General features: G+C 36.5%; 1 protein-coding gene across 1 annotated transcript in view; it reads left to right on the top strand.

The window, feature by feature from the left end:
* The window catches only part of LOC128663422 (keratin, type I cytoskeletal 19-like), a 47,117-nt gene extending 36,784 nt beyond the window's left edge, over positions 1 to 10,333 (top strand). Inside the window, exons 2-8 of the mRNA XM_053717747.1 lie at positions 1,119 to 1,201; positions 2,316 to 2,472; positions 2,636 to 2,797; positions 4,443 to 4,568; positions 4,908 to 5,128; positions 6,089 to 6,123; positions 10,314 to 10,333. Of these exons, the coding sequence (XP_053573722.1) occupies positions 1,119 to 1,201; positions 2,316 to 2,472; positions 2,636 to 2,797; positions 4,443 to 4,568; positions 4,908 to 5,128; positions 6,089 to 6,123; positions 10,314 to 10,333 (804 nt within the window). The remainder of the gene's footprint in view (positions 1 to 1,118; positions 1,202 to 2,315; positions 2,473 to 2,635; positions 2,798 to 4,442; positions 4,569 to 4,907; positions 5,129 to 6,088; positions 6,124 to 10,313) is intronic.
* The last annotated feature ends 17,419 nt before the right edge of the window (positions 10,334 to 27,752 follow it).

Here is a 27,752-nt window from a genome sequence, read left to right as displayed (position 1 = left end):
TACTCTAACTTCATATAAAAGTGGCACCAAACAGGAAATGTTAGCACTTCACTTGCTGAATTAGGTACAGTTCACTTCCTCCTTATATCAGATCATAGTTCTACCTGCATCATGAGCCACAGTGTAAAGCATTCTGTTTCTGGAACCCTCATGGGAAGTGTGGGAAGTGTTCATATTAGTGGTCATTATGAAAAAAACTCTGGTCACAGTCCCTCAGTCCATCCTGGAGGATCTCATAAAGTTCACCATAGAAGTTCCCTGACATCCAGTCATGGGGGACATAACAAAGCTCCCAGTGTGCATGGAGGATCAGGAAGCAAAATGACCTCTCTCTCTAAACACTCATCTACCAACCATGGCTTTGATTTTGGGAATGCACATAACACTTTTAATTATGGAGATCACAGTTTTGGAGGCCACGGTTCTTGGACATCAAGTGGAATTCTCAGCATCAACGAGAAAGAAACAATGCAGATTCTCAATGATAGACTTTCTGTCTATCTAGAAAGGGTGCGCTCACTGGAGCAGGAAAATGCCCAACTGGAGAAAAAGATTTGTGATTGGCATGAAAAGAATTCCCAGAATACACTCCCTGATTCTAGCCATTATTTTAAGATTATTGAAGATATCCAGAATCAGGTAACACAACAAAAACAAATGAAAGACATGTGTTAAAGGGACACTGAACCCACATTTTTTCTTTTGTGATTCAGATAGAGCATGAAATTTTAAGCAACTTTCTAATTTACTCCTATTATCAAATTTCCTTCATTCTCTTGGTATCTTTATTTGAAATGCAAGAATGTAAGTTTAGATGCTGGCCCATTTTTGGTGAACAACCTGGGTTGCCCTTGCTGATTGGTGGATATATTCATCCACCAATAAAAAAGTGCTGTCCAGCGTTCTGAATTAAAAAAAAAAAAGCTTAGATGCTTTCTTTTCAAATAAAGATAGCAAGAGAACGAAGAAAAATTGAGAAAAGGAGTAGATTAGAAAGTTGCTTAAAATTGCATGCTCTATCTGAATCACAAAAGAAAAAAATTGGGTTCAGTGTCCCTTTAACTACATTTAAGGCTATATTGCAAGAATGATATATATGTTTTCCATATATTTTAAAGGTCTTCTCAACTACTATGGATAATGCTAGGATTGTCCTGCAGATAGACAATGCCAAGCTAGCTGCAGAGGACTTCAAAAGCAAGTAAGTATCCTACGCATATTTTAAGGGTCATTGTGTAGTATAAATATAAAATGCTCTTTTTTGTTAAAATATTTTATTTTTAAAAAGAAACATGTTCTCATCTGGAGTGGCAGCAGGGGTGCATAAGAAAAGGAATTCATTTAAAAATTCTCAAACAAAACAGATCATTTTATTTTTACACTACAATTTCCAATAGAATAACAACTTACTATACATTGATATAGATATTTTTAACACATAACAAAAATGTAAATTATACCACGGAGCATGTATTTACAGACTAGCATTAAAGGGACATGAACCCCCAATTATTTATTTCATGATTCAGAGAGAGCAGACCAGTATAAAAAAAAGTTTCCAATTTACTTTGTTCTCATGGTATCTTTTGTAGAAGAGACACCTGTTTGGAGCACAACAAGGCAGGAACATTTTTTGCCATCTAGTGCTTTTGCAAATGTATTAAATTCTTTCAAAACGGATGCCATATAGTGTTGCAGACATGTGTACACTCCTGAGCTTACCTTTCTGCTCCTTCAAGAAAGGATAACAAGAGAACAAAGCAAATTTGATTATATAAGTAAATTGGTAAGTTGTTTAAAGTTGTATGTTCTGTCTGAATCACAAAAGGTAACATTTTGGGTTTCATGTCCCTTAAGAAATTCCTTTTCTGAATCAAGGTTCCGTAAACAAAATGACTTAAATCCGAGCCTATGCATAGTTTTCAGTTCCTTGACTGTACATTTCATTTACTATTTACTACTAACCAATGTGATTTTTTAATTGAAAGTGTTTTAAGTTCTTATACGTTAATGCTTTCTAAACTGTGCCCCATAAAAAAACTGGTGCACCATTTTGTGTGACTAGGGATCCTACAAAATAGTGCCACAAAAGTAGATGACTTTTACCTTCACCTATGAATGTGAAGTGATCATTACAGTGTTCTTGTTTAATCTGACCAGATTTGGACCTGAATGTTTTTTCAATCAATTGAGGCTTATTATAGGATCCATGACTGAATTATTTACATAAACTAGTACCTAAAGTAAGCTCTGTTTGATCATAAATGGAAGTTTGTTGCTGTCAATATACTCAATTACTATTCTTATCTATTCAGGTTTGAGATTGAACTTGGTGTTAGAAATAATGTTGAGGAAGATGTGCGTGGTTTGCGCAGAGCATTAGATGAACTTAACATGGAAAGACGGGATCTAGAAATGCAGATGCAATGTCTCCAGGAAGAGTTAGAACAACTGAAGAAAAACCATGAGGAGGTATGTACAGAAATGTGTTCTTTTCTCCAACAAAAAGGTTAAATGGCAAATTTGTATTGCTCAAGATAGTATAATGAGAAATAAAAAATGTATATATAATTGTTCATTTCTAAGCATAATTGTTATACTATCACTTTATTTATTATTATGTTTGCACTTACAGGAGGTGAACAGTCTAAGAGCTCAACTGGGTGCTAGAGTCAATGTGGAACTAAATGCTGCGCCATCTGTAGATCTGAACAGAGCTTTGGTTGAAATCAGAGAGCAATATGAGAACTTGATGGAGCGGAACATGAAAGAAGCTGAGGCCTTGTTCCAGCAAAGGGTAAATAGGCTGCATTCACTAACTGAATTCTATAGAAGAACGCAGAGCAAGTCCATTTAATTACTTTAGGCCCTTACACAGTAAAATCTCAGAATAGATTACAAAGGGAGCTGCCTTTACCTTAGTTTTACCACTGCTTGTAGCAGTAAGTGCCATTCTTAAAAGGACAGTAAATATTTTAAGAATGTAATATAAAATGTGTACTTATGTGTAGTTAAAAAAGATAACTTTGCATTATACTTTTATTATTTATTTTACCTCATTTCCTGTAATCAAAGTCTGAAAATGTGGGGTTTCCGTTCTGAGAACTGGAATCATACACTGTAGACTTCACAGGCCTTAATTAGCTTTCTGCAGAGATGATAGAATAATGAAATACTAAACTATATATATGATACTAATAAAATAACGTTAGCAAGCCTTATCTAAGTCTGAATGGTCTCCTCCAAATAGGGCAACAACAATGCACTCAAAAACATTTTTACACTCAACTAGTATGTTGTTAAAAGATGAATGCATTTTGAAACAGTTAAAATACCGGCAGTAATACAAATATTCATGTTTAGGAAAAACAAAGGCTTGGCTTTTAACATAAAAGAAGATTACAAATTGAATGGAAAATTAAACAATATTTGTTACATCTAAAAGGTGTTTTTAAATGTTTTACGTTAAAAAAAAAGTTGATTTTCTGTTCATGTTGTGGGAGTTGTCTTCATTGGCCAGTGGGCAATGGAGATTTTAGCATCTGTTATATTAGTTTTAATATTAGTTTAAATAAATTAATAAGACATTATACTGAACTTTTGTTCCATTTAAAAAATGTTTAAAAATGTATTTTTTTTAATGTTTTTTTTTCTGTTCATGTGCTGACAAAAATAACATTTATGTGTAGTCTGTTCTTATGTTCCTACCAGCTAATGAGAAATAGTGTCCAAGGATCCAGATGTACAAATCAAGGCAGTTTTTGTTAGCCCTACCTTTAACTTAAACTTCTTTTTAATTTATTTTTTTCTAGCCTAATTTTAACACAAACAAATATAATATATTTTTAACTTGGTTAATATATAGATAGATAGAAAGATAGATAGATTAATATATAGATAGATTAATAGATAGATAGATAGATAGATAGATAGATAGATGATAGATTAATAGATAGATAAATACATACATAGATATATTAATAGATAGATAGATAGGTAGGTGATTGATAGATAGATAGATGTTAGGTGATAGATTAATAGATGATAGATAGATAGATAGATAGATATATGATAGATTAATTGATAGATAGATAGATAGATAGATAGATAGATGATAGATTAATAGATAAATAGATATATAGATAGATTAATAGATAGATAGATGATTGATTGATAGATAGATAGATGATAGATAGATATATAGATAGATATAGATAGATAGATAGATAGATAGATAGATAGATTAATTGATAGATACATAGATATATAGGTAGATTAATAGATAGATAGATAGATAGATAGATAGATAGATAGATGATAGATAGATAGATAGATAGATAGACGATAGTTGATAGATATAACAGTTATAATTTTATTTAAATGTATTTTATGTGTATTACATAAGGAATTAACACTTTATCTCCTGGTTCTTGTTAACACAGAGTGCAGAGCTAAACCGTGAGATGTCTTCAGGTGCAGAACAACTAAAGTCAATAAACAATGAACTGATAGATTTGAGGCGCACTGCTCAGACTCTAGAGATTGAGTTGCAGAGCCAGCTAAGCATGGTACGTCACAACTATAACTGGGGTGCAGACACATGGGGTAATTCTCTTTGCAAACTGTCTTAGATCTGTAATAATTATCATTCCTAAGACAGTTTGTAGCTATGCAGCTTCACATGGCAATTATACAAAATAGCCTCAGTCAGTAAAACTATAAGGTTCATGTAAGGAAACTAATTTCTTTGACACAAGTTAAACACATACGTTTTAAAGACCTGCAACAACTGACGCAGTTACCAACCAGTATAAACAAATAATTTAAATGATGAAAGTACTTTAATAGAATATTGTTTGTTTTATTATATAAGATTTATTGTACTATTTTTAAACTGCATGTTAAAGAAATCATCGCTGGAGTGTTCTCTTGAAGAAACACAAGCCAACTATGCATCACAACTTGCACAATTGCAAGGGCTTATTGACAACGTTGAAGCACAGCTAGCGCAGATCAGATCAGACTTGGAGCGCCAGAATCAGGAGTACAGACTGCTTATGGACCAGAAAACCCATTTGGAAATGGAAATAGCTACCTATAAACGTCTGCTGGAAGGACATGACATAAAGTATGTATCATAGGTTGTGTTAGTGCATTTCAATTTTAAATAGAAGCCTTTTTGAAATATACTTCCATTAGCAAAAATACTTCTAGGAAAAGTTACTACTATTTCTGCAGCATATGCTACATGTTTCTAGAGCTCTATGGACTCCATGTACACAGCAGCGGATGCAGACCCGCTCATGCATGTTTGTTCTGGGTGTTTGTCAGGTGTTGCATAAGGAAGTTTGCAGGTTTACAATATCAAATCTAATTTATATGGGGCATTTTGAATCAGGTCAACTAGTTTTTGCCTAAATTAGAGGGATTTGAAGGGGGAGCAGCGGGATCTGAAGGGGAAGCACAATTAAAGGGGTAGTTCTATGGCATGATACTCTCCCACTCTTATACTCTCCAAATCTTTTTTTGTTTGTTAATTTTATTGCACATCAATGATCACTGAGTGTCAAGATGGGGAGCATAAACTCAGTGGTTTATTTCATAAGTAGAGGCCAAACCTCATTTTTGTTTTGCAGACTATTAAATATTTCATTCATATTAAATTATATCCACCAAAATGAAGATAAAAATGACACTAGACGACAATTCATAAGCAGTAGCGTTATCACTAACCCTAACTGACCCCCAGCATAATGGCGGCCCAATGTGCTCATCCCTTGCTTTCACACCACCACTGTGCCTAGGCCCACCCTAGCTCCACTCGGCCCTCCCACAATCTACCCGCCCTAGTACATGGCATGCCCATGATCACTACCCACTGTACATACACAAATCACAATAGGGCCTCATGTAAGTGCCCCCCAGATGTAATTTCTAAAAATGCCACTGATCATAAGAGATGATGTCTTTGTGAACAATATATTAAGCTTAGTAAAGCTTGAAGGAATTAGATGCATACACTAGATATGCTGGTTAACCAGTAACATAAAAAATATATTTACCTGCTGCTGTTTTTGTTTCTGTGTAGTGTTCAAGCCCATCATTCATCAGGAGGGACACATGGTAAGTGAAACCTCAGCATTTGAAAATGATCATATATATTTAAATATTTCAATAGCATTCAATATGCAAAGTTAACATTTGTTCTATGGAAACTTTTGAATAGCAGAACAAATGTAAAAGGGAACATTTGACCTTCCATTTAAATTTCAAAATTCCAACACCTGCCTATCCCTAATTCAAGTGTGTCCAAGGAATTAATGTGTTTAGTCTACATGCTGACATTGCAAGGTTTATTTCAAATATTGTATATTTACATTAAAAGTAAAAAAAAATCCTAAATACTCAGCAATATGCTTTATTCAAAGAATGAAAACTAAAGTGAATAAAACTCCACCCAAAATTAAAAAATATCTAGGTTCAGCCCCTTAGAGAAGCCATAAGGGCTGAACATTTTAAGGTTGGCATTCTATTTTTTGCTCTAAATTTATAGCTCTGTTGAATTTTCTACTAATATTCGGCTAGATTACGAGTCTTGCGTTAGCCTTAAAAAGTAGCATTGAGGGCTCCCAATGTTGCTTTTTAACGCCCGCTGGTATTACGAGTCAGGCAGGAGAGGGTCTACCGCTCACTTTTTGTCAACGATTATAGCATACCGCAAATCCCCTTACATCAATTGCGTATCCTATCTTTGTAATGGGATTTGCCTAACGCCGGTATTACGATCGCCTGAAAAAGTGAGCAGTAGACCCTCTCCTGGCAAGACTACCGCATTTAAAAGTCAGTAGTTAAGAGTTTTATGGGCTAAAGCCGAAACATAAAACTCTTAACTAAAGTGATAAAAAGTATACTAACACCCATAAACCTATTAACCCCTAAACCGACCCCCCCCCACATCGGAAACACTTAACTAAAATGTTTAACCCCTAATCTGCTGACCGGACATCACCACCACTTTAATACATTTATTAACCCCTAAACCGCCACACTCCCGCCTCGCAAACACTAGTTAAATTTTATTAACCCCTAATCTGCCGTCCCTAACATCGCCGACACCTAACTACAATTATTTACCCCTAATCTGCCACCCCCAACGTCGCCGCTACTATATTACATTTATTAAACCCTAAACCTAAGTCTAACCCTAACCCTAACACCGCCTAACTTAAATATAATTTAAATAAAACAAAATAAATTTACTACTATTAAATAAATGAATCCTATTTAAAACTAAATAAGTACCGATAAAATAAACCCTAAGCTAGCTACAATATAACTAATAGTTACATTGTAGCTAGCTTAGGATTTATTTTTATTTTACAGGCAACTTTGTATTTATTTTAACAAGGTACAATAGTTATTAAATAGTTATTAACTATTTAATATTTTCCTAGTTAAAATAAGTACAAATTTACCTGAAAAAAAAATCCTAACCTAATTTACAATTACACCTAACACTACACTATCATTAAATTAATTAAATAAATTGCCTACAATTACCTACAATTAAATTAAATAAACTAAAGTACAAAAAACAAACAAACACTAAATTACAGAAAATAAAAAAAGAATTACATTTTTTTAAACTAATTACACCTAATCTAATCCCCCTAATAAAATAAAAAAGCCCCCAAAATAATAAAATTCCCAACCCTATACTAAATTACAAATAGCCCTTAAAATGGCCTTTTGTGGGGCATTGCCCCAAAGTAATCAGCTCTTTTACCTGTAAAAAAAAATACAATACCCCCCAACATTAAAACCCACCACCCACACACCCAACCCTACTCTAAAACCCACCCAATCCCCCCTTAAAAAACCTAACACTACCCCCTTGAAGATCACCCTACCTTGAGCCGTCTTCACCCAGCCGGGCACAAGTGGACGTCCAGAGGGGCAGAAGTCTTCATCCGATCCGGCCAGAAGAGGACCTCCAGACTGGCAGAAGTCTTCATCCAGGCGACATCTTCTATCTTCTAAGAAGATAGAAGATGTCGCTTGGATGAAGACTTCTGCCATCCAGAGCAGAGCGGGTCCATCTTGAAGACATCCAACATGGAGCATCCTCTTCCATCCGACGGCGACTGAAGAATGAAGGTTCCTTTAAGTGACGTCACCCAAGATGGTGTCCCTTCAATTCCGATTGGCTGATAGAATCCTATCCAATCGGAATTAAGGTAGGAAAAATCCTATTGGCTGAAGCAATCAGCCAATAGGATTAAAGTTCAATCCTATTGGCTGATCCAATCAACCAATAGGATTGAGCTCGCATTCTATTGGCTGATTGGAACAGCCAATAGAATGCAAGATCAATCCTATTGCATCAGCCAATAGGATTTTTCCTACCTTAATTCCGATTGGCTGATACGATTCTATCAGCCAATCAGAATTGAAGGGACGCCATCTTGGATGACGTCTTTTAAAGGAACAATCATTCTTCAGTCGCCGTCGGATGAAAGAGGATGCTCCGTGTCGAATGTCTTCAAGATGGACCCACTCCACTCCGGATGGAAGAAGATAGAAGATGCCACCTGGATGAAGACTTCTGCCGGTCTGGAGGTCCTATTCTGGCCGGATCGGATGAAGACTTCTGCTCCTCTAGACATCCACTTGTGCCCGGCTTGGTGAAGACGGCTCAAGGTAGGGTGATCTTCAAGGGGGTAGTGTTAGGTTTTTTAAGGGGGGATTGGGTGGGTTGTAGAGTAGGGTTGGGTGTGTGGGTGGTGGGTTTTAATGTTGGGGGGGTTGTATTTTTTTTTACAGGTAAAAGAGCTGATTACTTTGGGGCAATGCCCCGCAAAAGGCCTTTTTAATAGCTATTTGTAATTTAGTATAGGGTAGGGAATTTTATTATTTTGGGGGGCTTTTTTATTTTATTAGGGGGATTAGATTAGGTGTAATTAGTTTAAAAAAATTGTAATTCTTTTTTTATTTTCTGTAATTTAGTGTTTTTTATTTGTACTTTAGTTTATTTAATTTAATTGTAGTTAATTGTAGGTAATTGTAGGTAATTTATTTAATTAATTTAATGATAGTGTAGTGTTAGGTGTAATTGTAATTTAGGTTAGGATTTATTTTACAGTTAAATTTGTACTTATTTTAACTAGGAAGTTATTAAATAGTTAATAACTATTTAATAACTATTGTACCTAGTTAAAATAAATACAAAGTTGCCTGTAAAATAAAAATAAATCCTAAACTAGCTGCAATGTAACTATTAGTAAGTTATATTGTAGCTAGCTTAGGGTTTATTTTATCGGTAAGTATTTAGTTTTAAATAGGATTAATTTATTTAATTATAGTAAATTTATTTAGATTTATTTAAATTATATTTAAGTTAGGGGGGTGTAAGGGTTAGGGTTAGACTTAGGTTTAGGTGTTAATAAATTTATTGTAGTGGCGGCGATGTTAGGGGGGCAGATTAGGGGTTAATAAATATAATGTAGGGTTCGGCGATGTTGGGGGCAGCAGATTAGGGGTTCATAAGTATAATGTAGGTGGCAACGGTGTCCGGAGCGGCAGATTAGGGGTTAATGATATAATGTAGGTGGTGACGATTTTGGGGGCGGCAGATTAGGGGTTAATAAGTGTAAGATTTGGGGTGTTTAGACTCGGGGTTCATGTTAGGGTGTTAGGTGCAGACATAAAATTAATTTCCCCATAGGAAACAATGGGGCTGCGTTAGGAGCTGGACGCTGCTTTTTTGCAGGTGTTAGGTTTTTTTTCAGCCAGCTCAGCCCCATTGTTTTCTATGGGGAAATTGTGCACGAGCACGTTTTGCCAGCTTACCGTTGACTTAAGCAGCGCTGGTATTACAGTGAGATGTGGAGCTAAATTTTGCTCAACGCTCACTTTTCTGAGGCTAATGCCGGCTTGAAGAAAACTTGTAATACCAGTGTTGGCTTAAGTGAGCGTTAAGAAAAAAAGGCTCGATAGCACCTCACAGCCTTACCGACAAAAACTCGTAATCTAGCCGATAGTTACTATGCATTTGCATTTGGATAATTCAAGGCCTTTGGCTCTTTTCGAGCTGAATTTCCTCTTGTGAAATTGCAACACAAGATCTGGATTTGCACAAATGTGTGTTTCACTTTTTCAAGTAGAACTCTGGCTCCGAAAAGATGAATGATTCAAATGTACATTCCTAATAGTAACAGTAAAAAGTATATTTCTATAACAATATTATTAAATTGTATTATTAAGAAAGTGTATCAAATGTTTATATGATTTTTCCCTTTGTGTTTTTTTTTCAGGATCTCAACACAACAAATAATTAAATGAAATGCTCCAAGGAAACATCAAATTACAAATCCACTTAAAGCAATATAAAAAAACAAACAAAAAAACAAGCACGTTTGTTTTCAGCTGGTGTCTGGTGCAATATTTTACATATCAGACTGTTTATTCATATTTTTCTGTGATCTTTTATATTTTCCTGTTTAAAGGGTACATAGTATGTGTCAAATGTGTCCAATGGCTGGAGTGAAATGCATTTAATTTGATAGTAGGTAAATAACTGCAACAGCTACCAAGGCTCAGCTCTTAGGAACCCAAATATGTATAAATACTGTAAGCTATTTTCAGCAGTTGCAATGTAACAAATGCATCACAAAATAATGCAAAAGCATCACAAAAATGCAATGCATCATAACAAACCAGCACTGTTTTCTTACACAAACATTTATAGAATAAATCATGCTAGTCAATTCATCTATACAGTGCTTATAATATTAGTTTAGGAGGAGGAGCCCATTGTCTCCAGCGTCCATATGATGTGTAGAGTGCACAATTGGGATGTTAAAAGATCACTGAGCCTATTTCACAAAGGATTTAACTATTGCAGACAAAGATGGATCTGGAGTTTCTTGTGAACATTTTGCCTTTTCTTGTGTTATGGCAAGTGTTTTCTTCTTTTTCAAATAAAATCTGTTTTTCTTTTTCATGCAAAATGCTGTAGTCTTTTGTTAAAATAAATGGGAAAAATATGAGTAACGGAAACAGGCAACTGTTGGCTGTTATAAATTGTTGGTAGGAGAAACAGGATAATAGGAAATTATGCAATACAAAGTATTCATATTCACCTGTTCTGTGTGTATGTGTTTGTGTGTGTGTGTGTGTGTATGTATGTATGTGTGTGTGTAGGTTTTGTATGTGTAGGTGTGTGTGTGTGTTTATATGTGTAAGTGTAGGTGTGTATGTGTACGGGTGTGTGTGTGTAGGTTTTGTATGTGTAGGTGTGTGTGTGCGTGTTTATATGTGTAAGTGTAGGTGTGTATGTGTATGAGTGTGTGTGTCTGTGTAGGTGTGTGTAGATGTGTTTGTGTAGCTGTGTAATGTATGTATGTATATAATAGAATTAAAAGTGTAAAGTGTGTAACACTTAGATATTATATATTCTTTGAATAGTTTACTAATTAAAAATGAATGCAAATGTATTTAAGTTTTTATGGTCTTGTAGACTCTACAATGAATTAAACGAGTTAGAAAGCATTTATATACCCCATAGAGATGTACAGATACAAAGTGTTACAATAAATATGCTGTACATCAATATAAAAGAATAGAGTACTAGTATATGGAAATGTGTGAATACAGGGAAGAAATAACAAAAAAACATTTTATCCCCTGCATTCTATTTGGTTAATTGATATTAAAACATGTTGATGTTCTTTTTAATTTCTTATTTAAAGTTACATGAAACCCAATTTTTTTCTTTCATGATTCAGATAGAGAATAAAATTTTAAAAAACTTTCTAATTTACTTCTATTATCTAATCTGTTTCATTCTCTTGGTATCATTTGTTGAATAGGCCCATAGTTATCAAGGTCTGTCGGACCTGATCCAACAGACCTCGCTGAATACGCTCGCCGTATTCAGCATTGCACCAGCAGCTCACAAGAGTGAAATGCATTTAATTTGATAGTAGGTGAATAACTGCAACAGCTACCAAGGCTCAGCTCTTTTTAGGCCCATAGTTATCAAGGTCTGTCGGACCTGATCCAACAGTGTGGATCATGTCCAACAGACCTCGCTGAATACGGCGAGCAATACGCTCGCCGTATTCAGCATTGCACCAGCAGCTCATATTCGATTGGGATGATTTCCCAATCATATTCGATTGGGATGATTTCCGGTGATGTCTGTCCGCCTGCTCAGAGCAGGCGGACAGGTTATGGAGCAGCGGTCTTTGTGACCGCTGCTTCATAATTGCTGTTTCTGGCGAGCCTGCAGGCTCGCCAGAAACATGGGGCATCAAGCTCCATTCGGAGCTTGATACATATGCCCCGTAGTTTCTAAATGAATACATGGGTGAGCCAATCACATTCAATATATATATGCAGCCACCAATCAACAGCTAGAACCTAGTTTCTCTGCTGCTCATGAACTTGCCTAGATAAACCTTTCAGCAAATGATAACAAGAGAAGACAGCAAATTAAATAATAGAAGTAAATTGGAAAGTTGTTTCAAATTGTATTCTCTATCTGAATCATGAAAGAAAAATTTTGGATTTTAAGTAAAAACTGAGTAATGTAGTTTCCCACTACACTTTACCTACTGAAAATGCTTCTATTCGATTTTTTTTTTATTTCTGTTGGTATATTGTAAAATAAAACATTGCAGAGCAGTTTCTACTAAATTAGAAATTATTTTTAGAGACTATTTTTTCTCATCCAAGTCAAGGGTGCATGATCGATGATCAGTTTAAATTTTCTTCCTAGAAGATAATATGTTAAGGTTTCTAGTGGCCATTTGATTGCTAGGCATCTTTCCCAAATACAGAGTACCTCTGTTCAAGCAAATAAATGTTCCTACTTAAGTACATAACAGGATGCTCTTCACCCTAGTGTACTTGGGATAGTAATGCTCCTAGACCTACATCAGATGCATCAGTCTGTACCACACATTATTTTGTTACATCTGGAGTGACTAAGACAATGCCACCTTTAAGAAATGAAATTCATTCTCTGCCTCAAGGTTCCACTTTATTATCACTGAACTTTTAGAATTGGTTAACTCGGTTAAAGAATTTGCAATTGTAGCAAAATTAGGAATAAATCTATGGTAATACCCTGCAAGACATAGAAATGCTCTCACTTGTGTCTTTGTTACAGGACAGGGCTAGCCAGAAAATAGCCTCTACTTTGCCATTTTGTAGTTAAGTAGTCCCCTTCAAATAGCATAACCCAAATGTTTGACCCCTTCCGATCCTAAAAAGCACTTAGCAGGGTTGACAGTTGAGCTGGCAGCCTGGATAGAATTTACTACTACCTTAACTTGATTTTGTGAATCATGACATCATCAAGGTAGGCAGCAGCATATTCTCTATGAGGCATAAGTATCCTATCCATCATATGCTGAAAAATAGATGGGTCAGCTTGCAAACCAAATGGTAACATTTTACAAAGGAATAAAACCTTCGGTATAGAAAAATCCATTTTTCCTTTTCCCTTTCAGTCAGGGTAACTCGCTAATAACCTTTTGTCAAGTCTAGAGTAGTTAAATATCTGGAGCCTCCTAATCTCTGTATTAATTCATCAACCCAAGGCATAGGGTAAGCATCGGACTTACATATTTCATTCAATTATGAAAATCATTACAGAATCATATTTCATTAATTGGTTAGGGCACTAGAACAATGGGATTGTTCTAGTCAATCTGTGATATTATTATTATTATTATTATCAGGTATTTGGAGAGCCCGAAAAGATTATGCAGCGCTAATACTTTAATTACCCCTAACTCTAGCATCTTCCTTATTTATGCATTAACTGCCTCTCTTCTACCCTCTGGTATTCTTTATGTCTTTAAATTAATCTTATTCTGTGGCTCAGTAATTATTTCATGTTTAATTATGTGTTTTTCCTGGAACTGGGAAGATGCTTGCATTACAGCCTATACCGATACGATCCATTCTGCCATCTGAGAGCAGTAGTTATGAATTTTGAGAAACCAAAATGTTTCACAAAACTCATAACTAAAATGTTACAAAATACACCCTTAAACTACCTATTAACCCCTAAACTTCCGCCCTCCTGCATCACAAAACACTTAATTAAACTATTAACCCCTAAACCTAACACCCCCTAAATTTAAATTTAAATTACAATATAACTATCTTTAAATAAATATAATCTTACCTGTGAAAAAAAATAAAACTATGATTAAACTATAAATTAAACATTACTGTTTTAACTAAATAAATTCAACGAAAAATAAAAAAACTAACATTACAAATTTCAAAAAACCTAATACTGCGAAAAAAATAAAAAAACCTAAGATTACAAAAACACTAAAATGACAGAAAATAAAAAACACTAAGATCACCAAAAATGATAAACAAAATGATCAAAAATAATAAATATTACACCTAATCTAATAGCCCTATAAAAATAAAAAATCCCCCCAAAAGTCCAGTCATCCATCCTCATCCAGGCATTCAGACGTCTTCATCCAGGAGGCGACACCTTCATCCATCTCAGGGACATCTTCTGTCTTCATCCCTGCGGCACGGAGCGGAGCTATCCTGGATGGTGATGACATCCTGCGTGGATCGTCCCCTTTATACGATCACTGCCGTACACTGAAGTTGAACGCAAGGTACTCATTTCAAAATGGCATACCTTGCATTTCTATTGGCTGATGCAGCCGGGTTGAAGATAGAAGACGTCCCTGAAATGGATCAAGGTGTCTCTGCCTGGATGAAGAGATCTCACCCCCTGAATGAGGATGGATGACCGGAACCGTGAGTAGATTTTATGGGGTTAGTTTTAGTTGTTTTTTTAATTTTTGTGGGTGTTTTTTTTTTAGATTAGGGTTTTTTGGACAGTGTAAAAGGCCTGAATTCCCTTTTAAGGGCAGTGTAAAAGAGCTGAATGCTCTTTTAAGGGCAATGCCCATACAAATGCCCCTATAGGGGCAATGGTTAGCTTAGGTTTTATTTAGACTTAAGTTTTTTATTTTGGGGGGTTGGTTGGGTGGTGGGTTTTACTGTGGGGGGGGATTTTATTTTTTCTAGGTAAAAGAGCTTTTTAACTTAGGGCAATGCCCTACAAAAAGGCCCTTTTAAGGGCTATTAGTAGTTTATTGAAGGTTAAGGGGTGTTTTTATTTGGGAGGACTTTTTATTTTTATAGGGCTATTAGATTAGGCATAATATTTATTATTTTAGATAATTTCGTTATTATTATTATTTTTGGTAAGCTTAGTGTTTTTTAAAATTTTCTGTAATTTTAGTGGGTTTATTTGTAATCTTAGGTTTTTTTATTTTTTTCGTAGTGTTAATAAGTTTAGTTATTAGTTACAATGTAGGGGGGCAGCGGTTTAGGGGTTATTATATTTAAATAGTGTTGGCGATTTCGGGGGTGGCGGTTTGGGGGTTAATACTTTTATTTAGTGTCAGTGATGTCGGGAGGCGGTGGATTAGGTGTTAATAATTTTATTTAGTGTCGGCGATGTCGGGGGCAGCGGATTATGGGTGTTTAGACTAGGGGGTTATGTTAGGGTGTTAGATTTAAACGTAACTTTCTTTCCCCATAGACATTAATGGGGTTGTGTAACGGTGATCGCTTTTCTATGGGGGAAAGCGTGCACGAGCACGTAAACTCAGCCCTTGGCTTTTGTGTGGTATGGAGCTTAACGCACCATAACGCCCAGCACAAGGAGGCTTTTCAGTAACTCGTAACGGCAGCGCTATGGAAAGTGCAATAACGCAATTTTTTTGCCATTATTTTCGCACTCTGTTTAGCGCATAACTCGTAATTTAGGTGTGTGTTACCAGCAAATAAATAGCAGTTGTCAGTTACTGTGTGACTGTGCCCCTGAGTAAAACTATTTTAAATATAGTATACTATAGTATAGCACACTATTTATCTTATGTGTCTGAGTTAAAATACAAGTTGTTTGTTTAAAACTTTTTATTGAGTTAGTAGTTTTAATTAAAAAAAATGTATTAACCCTTTTGTTGCACAGCTAAGCAGCTGGTGGTTTTGCATGTGGTAACACAAATATTTTCTTACATGATTTAGATAGAGCAAGAGCATACATTTGTAAGCAACTTTTATTTTTATTTCTATTACCAATTTTGATTAATTTTCTTGGTATCCTTTGTTGAAGGTGCAGAAATGCATTACTTGGAGGGAGCTAGCTGAACACATTGATAAGTCAATGACAAGAGGCATAAATGTGCAGCCACCAATTATCCGAGTTTGCTCCCTCGTTTGCCAACATATTTTTGGGTGGGTGGGAGCGGCCCCACGTCTTTGGAGATGGGAATCTAAGGATGAAATTATACATTATTCGAGATATATAGACAATTTATTGTTTATATTTTAGGGTAATGGTGAGACTACAAATGCCTTTTGTGATCATTTAAATAAAAACAACTATGATATGTTGTTTATATGAGAACAAAGTGATAAAGAAATTCATTTTTTGGATATCACTATGAGGGCTAACTATGATGACAATAAAATAGAAACTACACTATTTAGAAAACCAACAGTTGGCAATACCACATTGTGATTTGATTCATGTCACCCTAAGAGTGCATTTCAAGGGATCCCCAAAGGGGAATATATTAGGGCCAAACGTAATTACACTAATGAAAGTGACTATCAGAAACAAGCAGCAATAATTACTGAACGCCTTAAGAATAGAGGTTATCATGATACTATCTTAGAAAAAGCTAAAAAGCAAGTAGATCATATACCAAGAAAGGATTTAATTAAATAAAAAAGAGAAATAAACAAAGACAGAACAGCAAACCAAAATGTATTACAACATATACCATGGAATATGGTAGTATATGTAACATAATAAGAGAGACCTTACCAATTCTATATACAGATCCTGTATTAAACAGATTGTTGAAGAAGGGTGCAATTTTGTCCCTAGAAAGGGTAATAGTTTGGCAACATTTTTGTCACCCTCAGATTTAACAGACAAAAAGAGAACTTGTTGACTAAAGGGCAGGAAAGGATTCTATAAGTATAGGAGACCTATTTGCAAGACTTGTAATATTGTTGAGGAAGGCAATTTGTTTAAGTCATCAGTTACTGGTTTAGAATATACAAATACATTTTACTTTACTTGCGCTACCACTCATGTTGTATATTTGCTAACCTGCCAATTATGTAAAAAACAGTATGTAGGAAAAACTAAAAGATCTTTGAAAGATACACCAGTGGCCAGGCATTTTAAAGATAACCACAATGCAGATATGTTCATTTTAACATTGCAGGAAATAGATCATATCCCTAGATGGAAGAGAGGAGGTGACCGAGAAAATAAGCTGAACAAAAGAGATTTTTTTTTTATGTTTACACTCAAAACCAGCTATTCATTAGGTCTAAACATGAGGAGAGACTTGGATCTCTTTACCTAGTCCTATCTTTTACACACTGTATATGTATTTATATATTCTTATGAATTAGCTAAGTATGTCTATAATATGCTATGATAAACTTGAATATTGTTAGGATTAATTTGAACGTTATTGCTCTAAACTATTAATTAATAGCACTGCTGTGTATATTATTATTTAAGTGTAGGATATATATATATATATATATATATATATATTCTATTCAAACTATATATTGTGTAGACTAATGCTTTTAATATGGGATAATCTAAGGTCAATGTAGCAGAATATTTAATTATTTTATGTTTTTAATATGTATATATCTCTTTAAGAAGTCTGTATATAAAGTTGTAGAGACTAATCATCCTGCAGTGAACAAGTGCGCATCCGCACGACACGCGTTTGCATGTGACTTACCTGTCTCCTCTGCTCACACCTGAGCGCTGTGCATTTTATTTGGATTTCATGGTTTTAACTATGTTTGAATTTAAAGCTTATATTTTATCCCTTTGAGCCTTGGGCCTCTAGTTATCAACATGTCTACTTACCTGCCATCGCCGGCCCCAATACGCCCTCCTTAGCTCGCCTAAAATCGCCGCAGCGGACCGGAATACGCTTGCCAAAGTTATCAAAAAAGCTGTCAAAAAGCCACGCACCAAGTACGGGGCGATGAGCAGCGGACTGTGATAGTTATCACTCATCCGATCTCGCTGCTCTTCGGCTTTTTCACAGCTTTATTGATAAGCTGTCACTAAGCACCCACACTAAACTACACTGTTCTACCCCCTATACCGGCGCCCCCAGAGCCCCCCACAACAAAATAAAGTTATTAACTCCTAAACCGCCGCTCCTAGACCCCGCCGCAACTATAATAAATGTGTTAACCCTTAAACTGCCGCTCCCGGAGCCCACCGCCACTCTAATAAACTGATTAACCCCTAAACCGCCGCTCCCGGACCCTGCCGCCACCTACATAATACCTATTAACCCCTATCCTGCCCCCCCTATACCGCCACCACCTATAATAAATTTATTTATCCCTATCCTGCCGATCCCGTACCCCGCCGCAACTAAATAAATTGTTTAACCCCTAAACCGTCACTCCCGGACCCCACCGCCACCTATATTAAACTTATTAACCCCTAATCTGCCCCCCCTACACCGTCACCACCTATAATAAATTTATTAACCCCTATCTTGCCCCCCCTATACCGTCGCAATCTATAATAAAATTATTAACCCCTAAACCTAAGTCTAACCCTAACACCCCCCTAACTTAAATATTAATGAAATAAATCTAAATAAATATTATTCTTATTAAATTAGTTATTCCTATTTAAAACTAAATACTTACCTATAAAATAAAACCTAATATAGCTACAATATTACTAATAATTGAATTGTAGCTATTTTAGGATTTATTTTTATTTTACAGGCAAATTTCAATTTATTTTAACTAGGTGCAATAGTTATTAAATAGTTATTAAATTTTTAATAGCTACCTAGTTAAAATAAAGACACATTTACCTGTAAAATAAAAACTAACCTAAGTTACAATTACACCTAACACTACACTATCATTAACTAAATTATTCCTATTTAAAAATAAATACTTACCTGTAAAATAAACCCTAAGATAGCTACAATGTAATTAATAATTACATTGTAGCTATTTTAGGATTTGTATTTATTTTACAGGTAACTTTGTATATAATAACTACCTAGCTAAAATAAATACAAAATGACATGTAAAATAAATCCTAACCTAAGTTACAATTAAACCTAACACTACACTATCATTAAATAAATTAAATTAATTAACTACAAATACCTACAATTAAATACAATTAAATAAACTAACTAAAGTACAAAAATTAAAAAAAACTAAGTTACAAAAAAATAAAAAAATATTACAAGATTTTTAAGCTAATTACACCTAATCTAAGCCCCCTAATAAAATAACAAAGCCCCCCAAAATAAAAAAATGCCCTACCCTATTCTAAATTACGAAAGTTAACAGCTCTATTACCTTACCAGCCCTTAAAAGGGCCTTTTGCGGGGCATGCCCCAAAGTATTCAGCTCTTTTGTATGTTAAAAAAAATACAACCCCCCCAACATTAAAACCCACCACCCACATACCCCTACTCTAACCCACAAACCCCCCCTTATATAAACTTAACACTACCCCCCTGAAGATCTCCCTACCTTGAGTCTTGTTCACCCAGCCGGGCCGAAGTCATCATCCAAGGGGCGATGAAGATGTGTTCCATCCGATAGAAGTCTTCATCCAAGGGGTGCTGAAGAGGTCTTCCATCCAATAGAAGTCTTCATCCAGGCGGTGTCTTCAATCTTCATCCATCCGGAGCGGAGCCTTCTTCAAACGAGCCGACGCGGAGCCATCCTCTTCCAATGACGCCTACCCGACGAATGAAGGTCCCTTTAAGTGACGTCATCCAAGATGGCGTCCCTCGAATTCAGATTGGCTGATAGGATTCTATCAGCCAATCGGAATTAAGGTGGGAAAAATCTGATTGGCTGATCCAATCAGCCAATCAGATTGAGCTTGCATTCTATTGGCTGTTCCGATCAGCCAATAGAATGCGAGCTCAATCTGATTGGCTGATTGGATCAGCCAATCAGATTTTTCCTGCCTTAATTCCGATTGGCTGATAGAATCCTATCAGCCAATCAGAATTTGAGGGACGCCATCTTGGATGACATCACTTAAAGGAATATCCATTCGTCGGGTAGGCGTCGTTGGAAGAGGATGGCTCCGCGTCGGCTCATTTGAAGAAGGCTCCGCTCCGGATGGATGAAGATTGAAGATACCGCATGGATGAAGACTTCTATCGGATGGAAGACCTCTTCAGCACCCCTTGGATGATGACTTCGACCGCTGCGGATGTCCTCTTCTGTTCCATCGGTGGTCGGCTGGCTGAAGACGGCTAAAGGTAGGATGATCCTCAGGGGGTTAGTGTTTTTTTAAGGGGGGTTTGGGTAGGTTAGAGTAGGGTCATGTGGGTGGTGGGTTTTAATGTTGGGGGGTTGTATTTTTTTTAACATGCAAAAGAGCTGATTTCTTTGGGGCATGCCCCGCAAAAGGCCCTTTTAAGGGCTGGTAGGGTAATAGAGCTGTTAACTTTCATAATTTAGAATAGGGTAGGGCATTTTTTTATTTTGGGGGGCTTTGTTATTTTATTAGGGGGCTTAGATTAGGTGTAATTAGCTTAAAAATCTTGTAGTATTTTTTTATTTTTTGTAACTTAGTTTTTTTTAATTTTTGTACTTTAGTTAGTTTATTTAATTGTATTTAATTGTAGGTATTGTAGTTAATTAATTTAATTTATTTAATGATAGTATAGTGTTAGGTTTAATTGTAACTTAGGTTAGGATTTATTTTACAGGTAATTTTGTACTTATTTTAGCTAGGTAATTATTAAATAGTTAATAACTATTTAATAGCTATTGTACCTAGTTAAAATAAATACAAAGTTACCTGTAAAATAAATATAAATCCTAAAATAGCTACAATGTAATTATTAATTACATTGTAGGTATCTTAGGGTTTATTTTACAGGTAAGTATTTAGTTTTAAATAGGAATAATTTATTTAATTATAGTGTAGTGTTAGGTGTAATTTAAACTTAGGTTAGTTTTTATTTTACAGGTAAATTTGTCTTTATTTTAACTAGGTAGCTATTAAATAGTTAATAACTATTTAATAGCTATTGTACCTAGTTAAAATAAATTGAAATTTGCCTGTAAAATAAAAATAAATCCTAAAATAGCTACAATAAAATTATTAGTTATATTGTAGCTATATTAGGGTTTATTTTATAGGTAAGTATTTAGTTTTAAATAGGATTAATTTAGTTAATAATAGTAATTTTATTTAGATTTATTAAAATAATATTTAAGTTAGGGGGGTGTTAGGGTTAGTGTTCGACTTATGTTTAGGGGTTAATTAGTTTAATATAGATGGCGGCGGTAAAGGGGGGCAGGATAGGGGTTAATAAATTTATTATAGGTGGCAACAGTGTAGGGGGCAGATTAGGGGTTAATAAGTTTAATATAGGTGGCGGCGGGGTCCGGGAGCGGCGATTAAGAGGTTAAACAATTTATTTAGTTGTGGCGGGGTACGGGATCGGCAGGATAGGGGTTAATACATTTATTATAGGTGGCGGCGGTATAGAGGGGCAGGATAGGGGTTAATAGGTATTATGTAGGTGGCAGCGGGGTCCGGGAGCGGCAGTTTAAGGGTTAATCTGTTTATTAGAGTGGCGGTTGGCTCCGGGAGCGGCGGTTTAGGGGTAATAAATGTATTTAGTTGTGGCGGTGTAGGAGGGGCAGATTAGGAGTGTTTAGACTCGGGGTACATGTTAAGGTGTTAGGTGCAGACGTTTCCCATAGGAATCAATGGGATGTTGGGCAGCAGCGAACATGAACTTTCGCTATGGTCAGACTCCCATTGATTCCTATGGGATCCGCCACCTCCAGGGCGGCGGATTGAAAACCAGGTATGCTGGGCCGGAAAAGTGCAGAGCGTACCTGCTAGTCATTTGAAAACTAGCAAAAGTAGTCAGATTGTGCCGAACTTGCGTTCGGAACATCTGGAGTGATGTAAGAATCGATCTGTGTCGGACTGAGTCCGGCGTATCAAAGCTTACGTCACTATATTTTACTTTTGCCGGGCAGCAGGGCTTGATAACTTAGGCGAATCAGCCTCGCCACAAATACGCTGCAGAATTCCAGCGTATTTGAGGTTGACGGCTTGATAACTAGAGACCTTGGAGTTTGTACCCTGTGCACAGTACCTGTTGTTTATTTAATTTAAAAAAACGTATTAACCCTTTTGTTGCACAGCTAAGCAGCTGGGGGGTTTGCATTTAGTAACACAAATATTTTCTTACATGATTTAGATAGAGCAAGAGCATACATTTGTAAGCAACTTTTCATTTTATTTCTATTACCAATTTTGCTTAATTTTCTTGGTATCCTTTGTTGAAGGTGCAGAAATACATTACTCCTGCTTCTGAGCCTGAGCCTACCTGTAGGTATGCTTTTCAACAAATGATACAAAGAAAAAGAAGCAAATTAGATAAAATAAGTAAATTGGAAAGTTGTTTAAAAGTGCATGCTTTTTCTGAATCATGAATGAAAAAAAAGGGTTTCATGTCCCTTTAAGTATAGACACTTTCAGTATAGTAACATTACGTGCTCATAGCATACTACTAGTTGTTACTGTACCTTCAAGTAAAATTTTAGTTTTACAAAAAATGCAATGCACAAATGTGATGTATAAATAAAAGAATAAAATTAATGCTAATATAATTGATTATAACTGTTCAGAGTAAACTATTTTTTTATCGTGCACATATCTTATATATAGACTAGTGAACCATAGTGATATTTTTCCACCTTATATATACACTGTGTGCAGAATTATTAGGCAAATTAGTATTTTGACCACATCATCCTCTTTATGCATGTTGTCTTACTCCAAGCTGTATAGGCTTGAAAGCCTACTACCAATTAAGCATATTAGGTGATGTGCATCTCTGTAATGAGAAGGGGTGTGGTCTAATGACATCAACACCCTATATCAGGTGTGCATAATTATTAGGCAACTTCCTTTCCTTTGGCAAAATGGGTCAAAAGAAGGACTTGACAGGCTCAGAAAAGTCAAAAATAGTGAGATATCTTGCAGAGGGATGCAGCACTCTTAAAATTGCAAAGCTTCTGAAGCGTGATCATCGAACAATCAAGCGTTTCATTCAAAATAGTCAACAGGGTCGCAAGAAGCGTGTGGAAAAACCAAGGCGCAAAATAACTGCCCATGAACTGAGAAAAGTCAAGTGTGCAGCTGCCAAGATGCCACTTGCCACCAGTTTGGCCATATTTCAGAGCTGCAACATCACTGGAGTGCCCAAAAGCACAAGGTGTGCAATACTCAGAGACATGGCCAAGGTAAGAAAGGCTGAAAGACGACCACCACTGAACAAGACACACAAGCTGAAACGTCAAGACTGGGCCAAGAAATATCTCAAGACTGATTTTTCTATGGTTTTATGGACTGATGAAATGAGAGTGAGTCTTGATGGGCCAGATGGATGGGCCCGTGGCTGGATTGGTAAAGGGCAGAGAGCTCCAGTCCAACTCAGATGCCAGCAAGGTGGAGGTGGAGTACTGGTTTGGGCTGGTATCATCAAAGATGAGCTTGTGGGGCCTTTTCGGGTTGAGGATGGAGTCAAGCTCAACTCCCAGTCCTACTGCCAAGCAGTGGTACAGGAAGAAGTCTGCATCCTTCAAGAAAAACATGATTTTCATGCAGGACAATGCTCCATCACACGCGTCCAAGTATTCCACAGCGTGGCTGGCAAGAAAGGGTATAAAAGAAGAAAATCTAATGACATGGCCTCCTTGTTCACCTGATCTGAACCCCATTGAGAACCTGTGGTCCATCATCAAATGTGAGATTTACAAGGAGGGAAAACAGTACACCTCTCTGAACAGTGTCTGGGAGGCTGTGGTTGCTGCTGCACGCAATGTTGATGGTGAAAGATCAAAACACTGACAGAATCCATGGATGGCAGGCTTTTGAGTGTCCTTGCAAAGAAAGGTGGCTATATTGGTCACTGATTTGTTTTGTTTTGTTTTTGAATGTCAGAAATGTATATTTGTGAATGTTGAGATGTTATATTGGTTTCACTGGTAAAAATAAATAATTGAAATGGGTATATATTTGTTTTTTGTTAAGTTGCCTAATAATTATGCACAGTAATAGTCAGCTGCACACACAGATATCCCCCTAAAATAGCTATAACTAAAAACAAACTAAAAACTACTTCCAAAACTATTCAGCTTTGATATTAATGAGTTTTTTGGGTTCATTGAGAACATGGTTGTTGTTCAATAATAAAATTAATCCTCAAAAATACAACTTGCCTAATAATTCTGCACTCCCTATATATATATATATATATATATATATATATATATATATATATATATATATATATATATATATATATAGGGGTGGAAAAATATCACTATGGTTCACTAGTCAGGGGTTAAAAGCTACTAGCCCAGAGGAAAATGTTACTAGTCCACCAGTGGGGGACCTAATAAGCAAAGGGCCCTGGTGCAAGAGTTTGTTTTGCCCCCCCCCCCCCCCGCCCCCTTCAAGACATCCTGTATTTGCATAAAAGAATATCACCAGTTGTGGGATATGCACTGAATTTAACTTTTTAATCAGGTATTCAAGGCATTAAATTATTACATTGTCAAGTTTAAGAGTTACTTTGGCAATCATGGGGTAAAATCCCACTTGCATAACAAATTTACTTTATTGTATTATACTGTTCATTAACCTTGCGTGTTCAGAACAAGCAAGGTCTAAGTCATTGCTACATAACGCAGTGGTGCAAGTGCATTTCCAGATCTGCATCCATAAACTGCCCAGGATGTGCAAGACTTTGGGGGGTGGGGGATAAGGTTTGAGGTGGAAAAAAAAGGCTAATTATTTTTACATTTACAGCTATTAAGAGCAATATAATGTATAAATATATAAAAATAAATTGTATGTGTGTGTATTATTACTATTATTATTATCGGTTATTTGTAGAGCGCCAACAGATTCCGCAGCGCTATAAACAAAAGCGGAGTACAACAAAACAATTATATGGATCAAATGGGTAGAGGGCCCTTCCAAGAGTTGCACTGTTGTAGTCAGCTCTTAAGAAGGTGATCTACAAACAGCTGGACTCTTAGGCTTACATGCTAAGGGGGTTCAGGGGATAGCGATGGAGGAGAGGAACTGGTATAAAGAAAGGTTAGCGTAGGTTGTATGCATCCCAGAACAGTAGAGTATTTAGGGAGAGCTTGAAGCTTTCAAAACTAGGGGAGAGTCTTGTGGAGCGAGGTAGTGAGTTCCACAAGATGGGAACCAGTCTGGAGAAGTCCTGTAAATGGGAGTGTGATGAGGTAACAAGAGAGGAGGAGAGTAGGAGGTCATGAGCAGACCGAAGGGGGAGGGAGGGAGTGTATCTGGAGACAAGGTCTGAGATATAGGGGGGAGCAGTGCAGTTGAGGGCTTTGTATGTCAGAGTGAGAATTTTGTGCTTGATCCTAGAGGCAAGAGGAAGCCAGTGAAGGGATTGGCAGAGAGGTGCAGCAGATGAAGAGCAACATGTAAGGAAGATGAGCCTGGCAGAGGCATTCATTATGCATTTTAAATGAACTAGGCGGCAGGTGGGGAGACCAGAGAGTACAGAGTTGCAGTAATCGAGGCGGGAAAGGATGAGAGAGTGGATTAAAATCTTAGTTGTGTCTTGTGTAAGGAAGTGTCTAATGTTAGAGATGTTTTTAAGGTGGAAGCGGCAGGCTTTAGCCAAGGACTGAATGTGAGGAGTGAAAGAAAGATCTGAGTCAAATGTGACCCCAAGACATCGGACATGCGGGGTAGGGGTAATGATTGAGTTGTCGACAGTTATAGAGAGATTGGGGGTGGAGATTTTGGAAGAAAGGGGGAAATTAGGGAGCTCAGTTTTGGAGAGATTTAGCTTGAGGTAGTGAGAGGACATCCAGGAAGAGATGTGAGAAAGACAGTTATATGGGGCAGTAGTTTTCCAAGGACTTTGGGTCAAGGGAGGGTTTTTTGAGGATGGGGGTGACCTTTGCATGTTTGAAGGAGGCAGGGAATGAGCCGGTAGAAAAGGATAGGTTGAATATGTGAGTAAGAGAAAGAGTGAGGGTGGGAGACAGAGAAGGTATTCGATGTGAAGGAATAGGGTCAAGTGGGCAGGTAGTGAGGTGTGAGGAAGACAATAGGGAAGCCACTTCACTCTCAGTGGTTGGGAGGAGGGTGCAGAGAGTGGCAGAGGGGGTGATTGGGAGTGAAGTTGGGAGATTGCTGGCTTGTGTTGGGATGTTTCTTTGGATGGTAATTGTTTTATTGAAAAAGTAGTCAGCCAGGTCTTGAGCACTTAATGGAGATTGGGGGGGGGGTGCAGGTGGGTAGAGGAGAGAGTTGAAAATGGAGTAGAGTCTTTTAGGGTTTGAGAAGTGAGTGGGTATAAGATGAGAGAAGTAGGTTTGCTTAGCTAAGTGAAGGGCAGAGGTGTAAGAATAAAGAATGAACTTATAGTGCATGAAATCAGGTTCAGAGCGGGATTTCCTCTAGGCACGTTCAGCAGTGCTGGAGCATTTTTGTAGGTGGCGTGTTTGCTGAGAGTGCCAGGGCTGGAGCTGACAAAGTGGGGCTTTGCTAAGTTGGGGAGAAGTGAGAGTGCAGAGGAGAGAGTATTGTTATAGTGGGTTGTAGCAAGGTCAGGGCAGGCTATTGTGTAGGGTAGGCGTATTTGAATAAGGTTGCTTCCCTGTGATTCTCCAGTTATTGCCGCAATAGTAAAGTGGTAATGCAAGGTTAACAGTACACAATATAAGTTGGAGCAGATGCCAGAGTAGCTCAGCTGATAGATATGTTGCAAGTTAGAGTATTAAATAGTATTGTGGCAATAACTGGAGAATCACAGGGAAGCAGTTTGGTTAACTAAAATACATATATGCAGATTTTGAAATACAAATATATAGTTGCAGAAGAATGTTATTGAGCAATAAACTTGTAACAGCAAATAGTTGCAAACTTCAGAGTATAATTCAGTTGTAGCAATCAGAGAATGATAACAGCAAAATACAAACTTGTAATTTAGATTGAGTTCAGAGTTTTGCAAAATTGGTCTGGAAACAAAGCAGGAAGTATATGGTTACTTGTGGTTAGTAGAAATCAGACTTTAGTAGACAGGTAAGACATGACTTGAAAATCTCTAGGAAAGACATGCTGGAAACAAATACAGGGATGTGTTTATCCAGAACAAACTTTAAACCTAGTGCAATGCAAAATAGACCTGAACATGGCTAAATAGAAGCTGAGAGAATCAGGTGCATAAATAAGTAATTAGGCAGGTAAGTAAGCAGCAGAATCAATGCAGACTACGCACAAAACAGCTTGATTGACAGAAGTAGAAGTAGGCAGTCTTAAAGGGACAGATACCTGAGTCTACCTAGGTATGCTTTTCAATAAAGGATAGTGAGCAAAGCGAATTGGATAATAGAAGTAAATTAGAAAGTTGTTTAAAATTGTATGCTCTTTCTGAATCATGAAATAAAATCTTTGGGTTTCATGTTCCTTTCATTCTTCTCAGATACTTGCCAGAATATATTGCCTCTTTAACCATTTTTATGTCAAAAATAGATTTAAATATGTGGAATTGCTTTTCAGATGCACAACAAAATTTTAGTACAGTGTTCCTTTAAGTGCATTAAAACTT

This window comes from Bombina bombina, chromosome 1 (genome assembly GCF_027579735.1).
Source record: "Bombina bombina isolate aBomBom1 chromosome 1, aBomBom1.pri, whole genome shotgun sequence".
NCBI lineage: Eukaryota > Metazoa > Chordata > Amphibia > Anura > Bombinatoridae > Bombina > Bombina bombina.
This window is presented reverse-complemented; position numbering and strand designations above follow the sequence as displayed.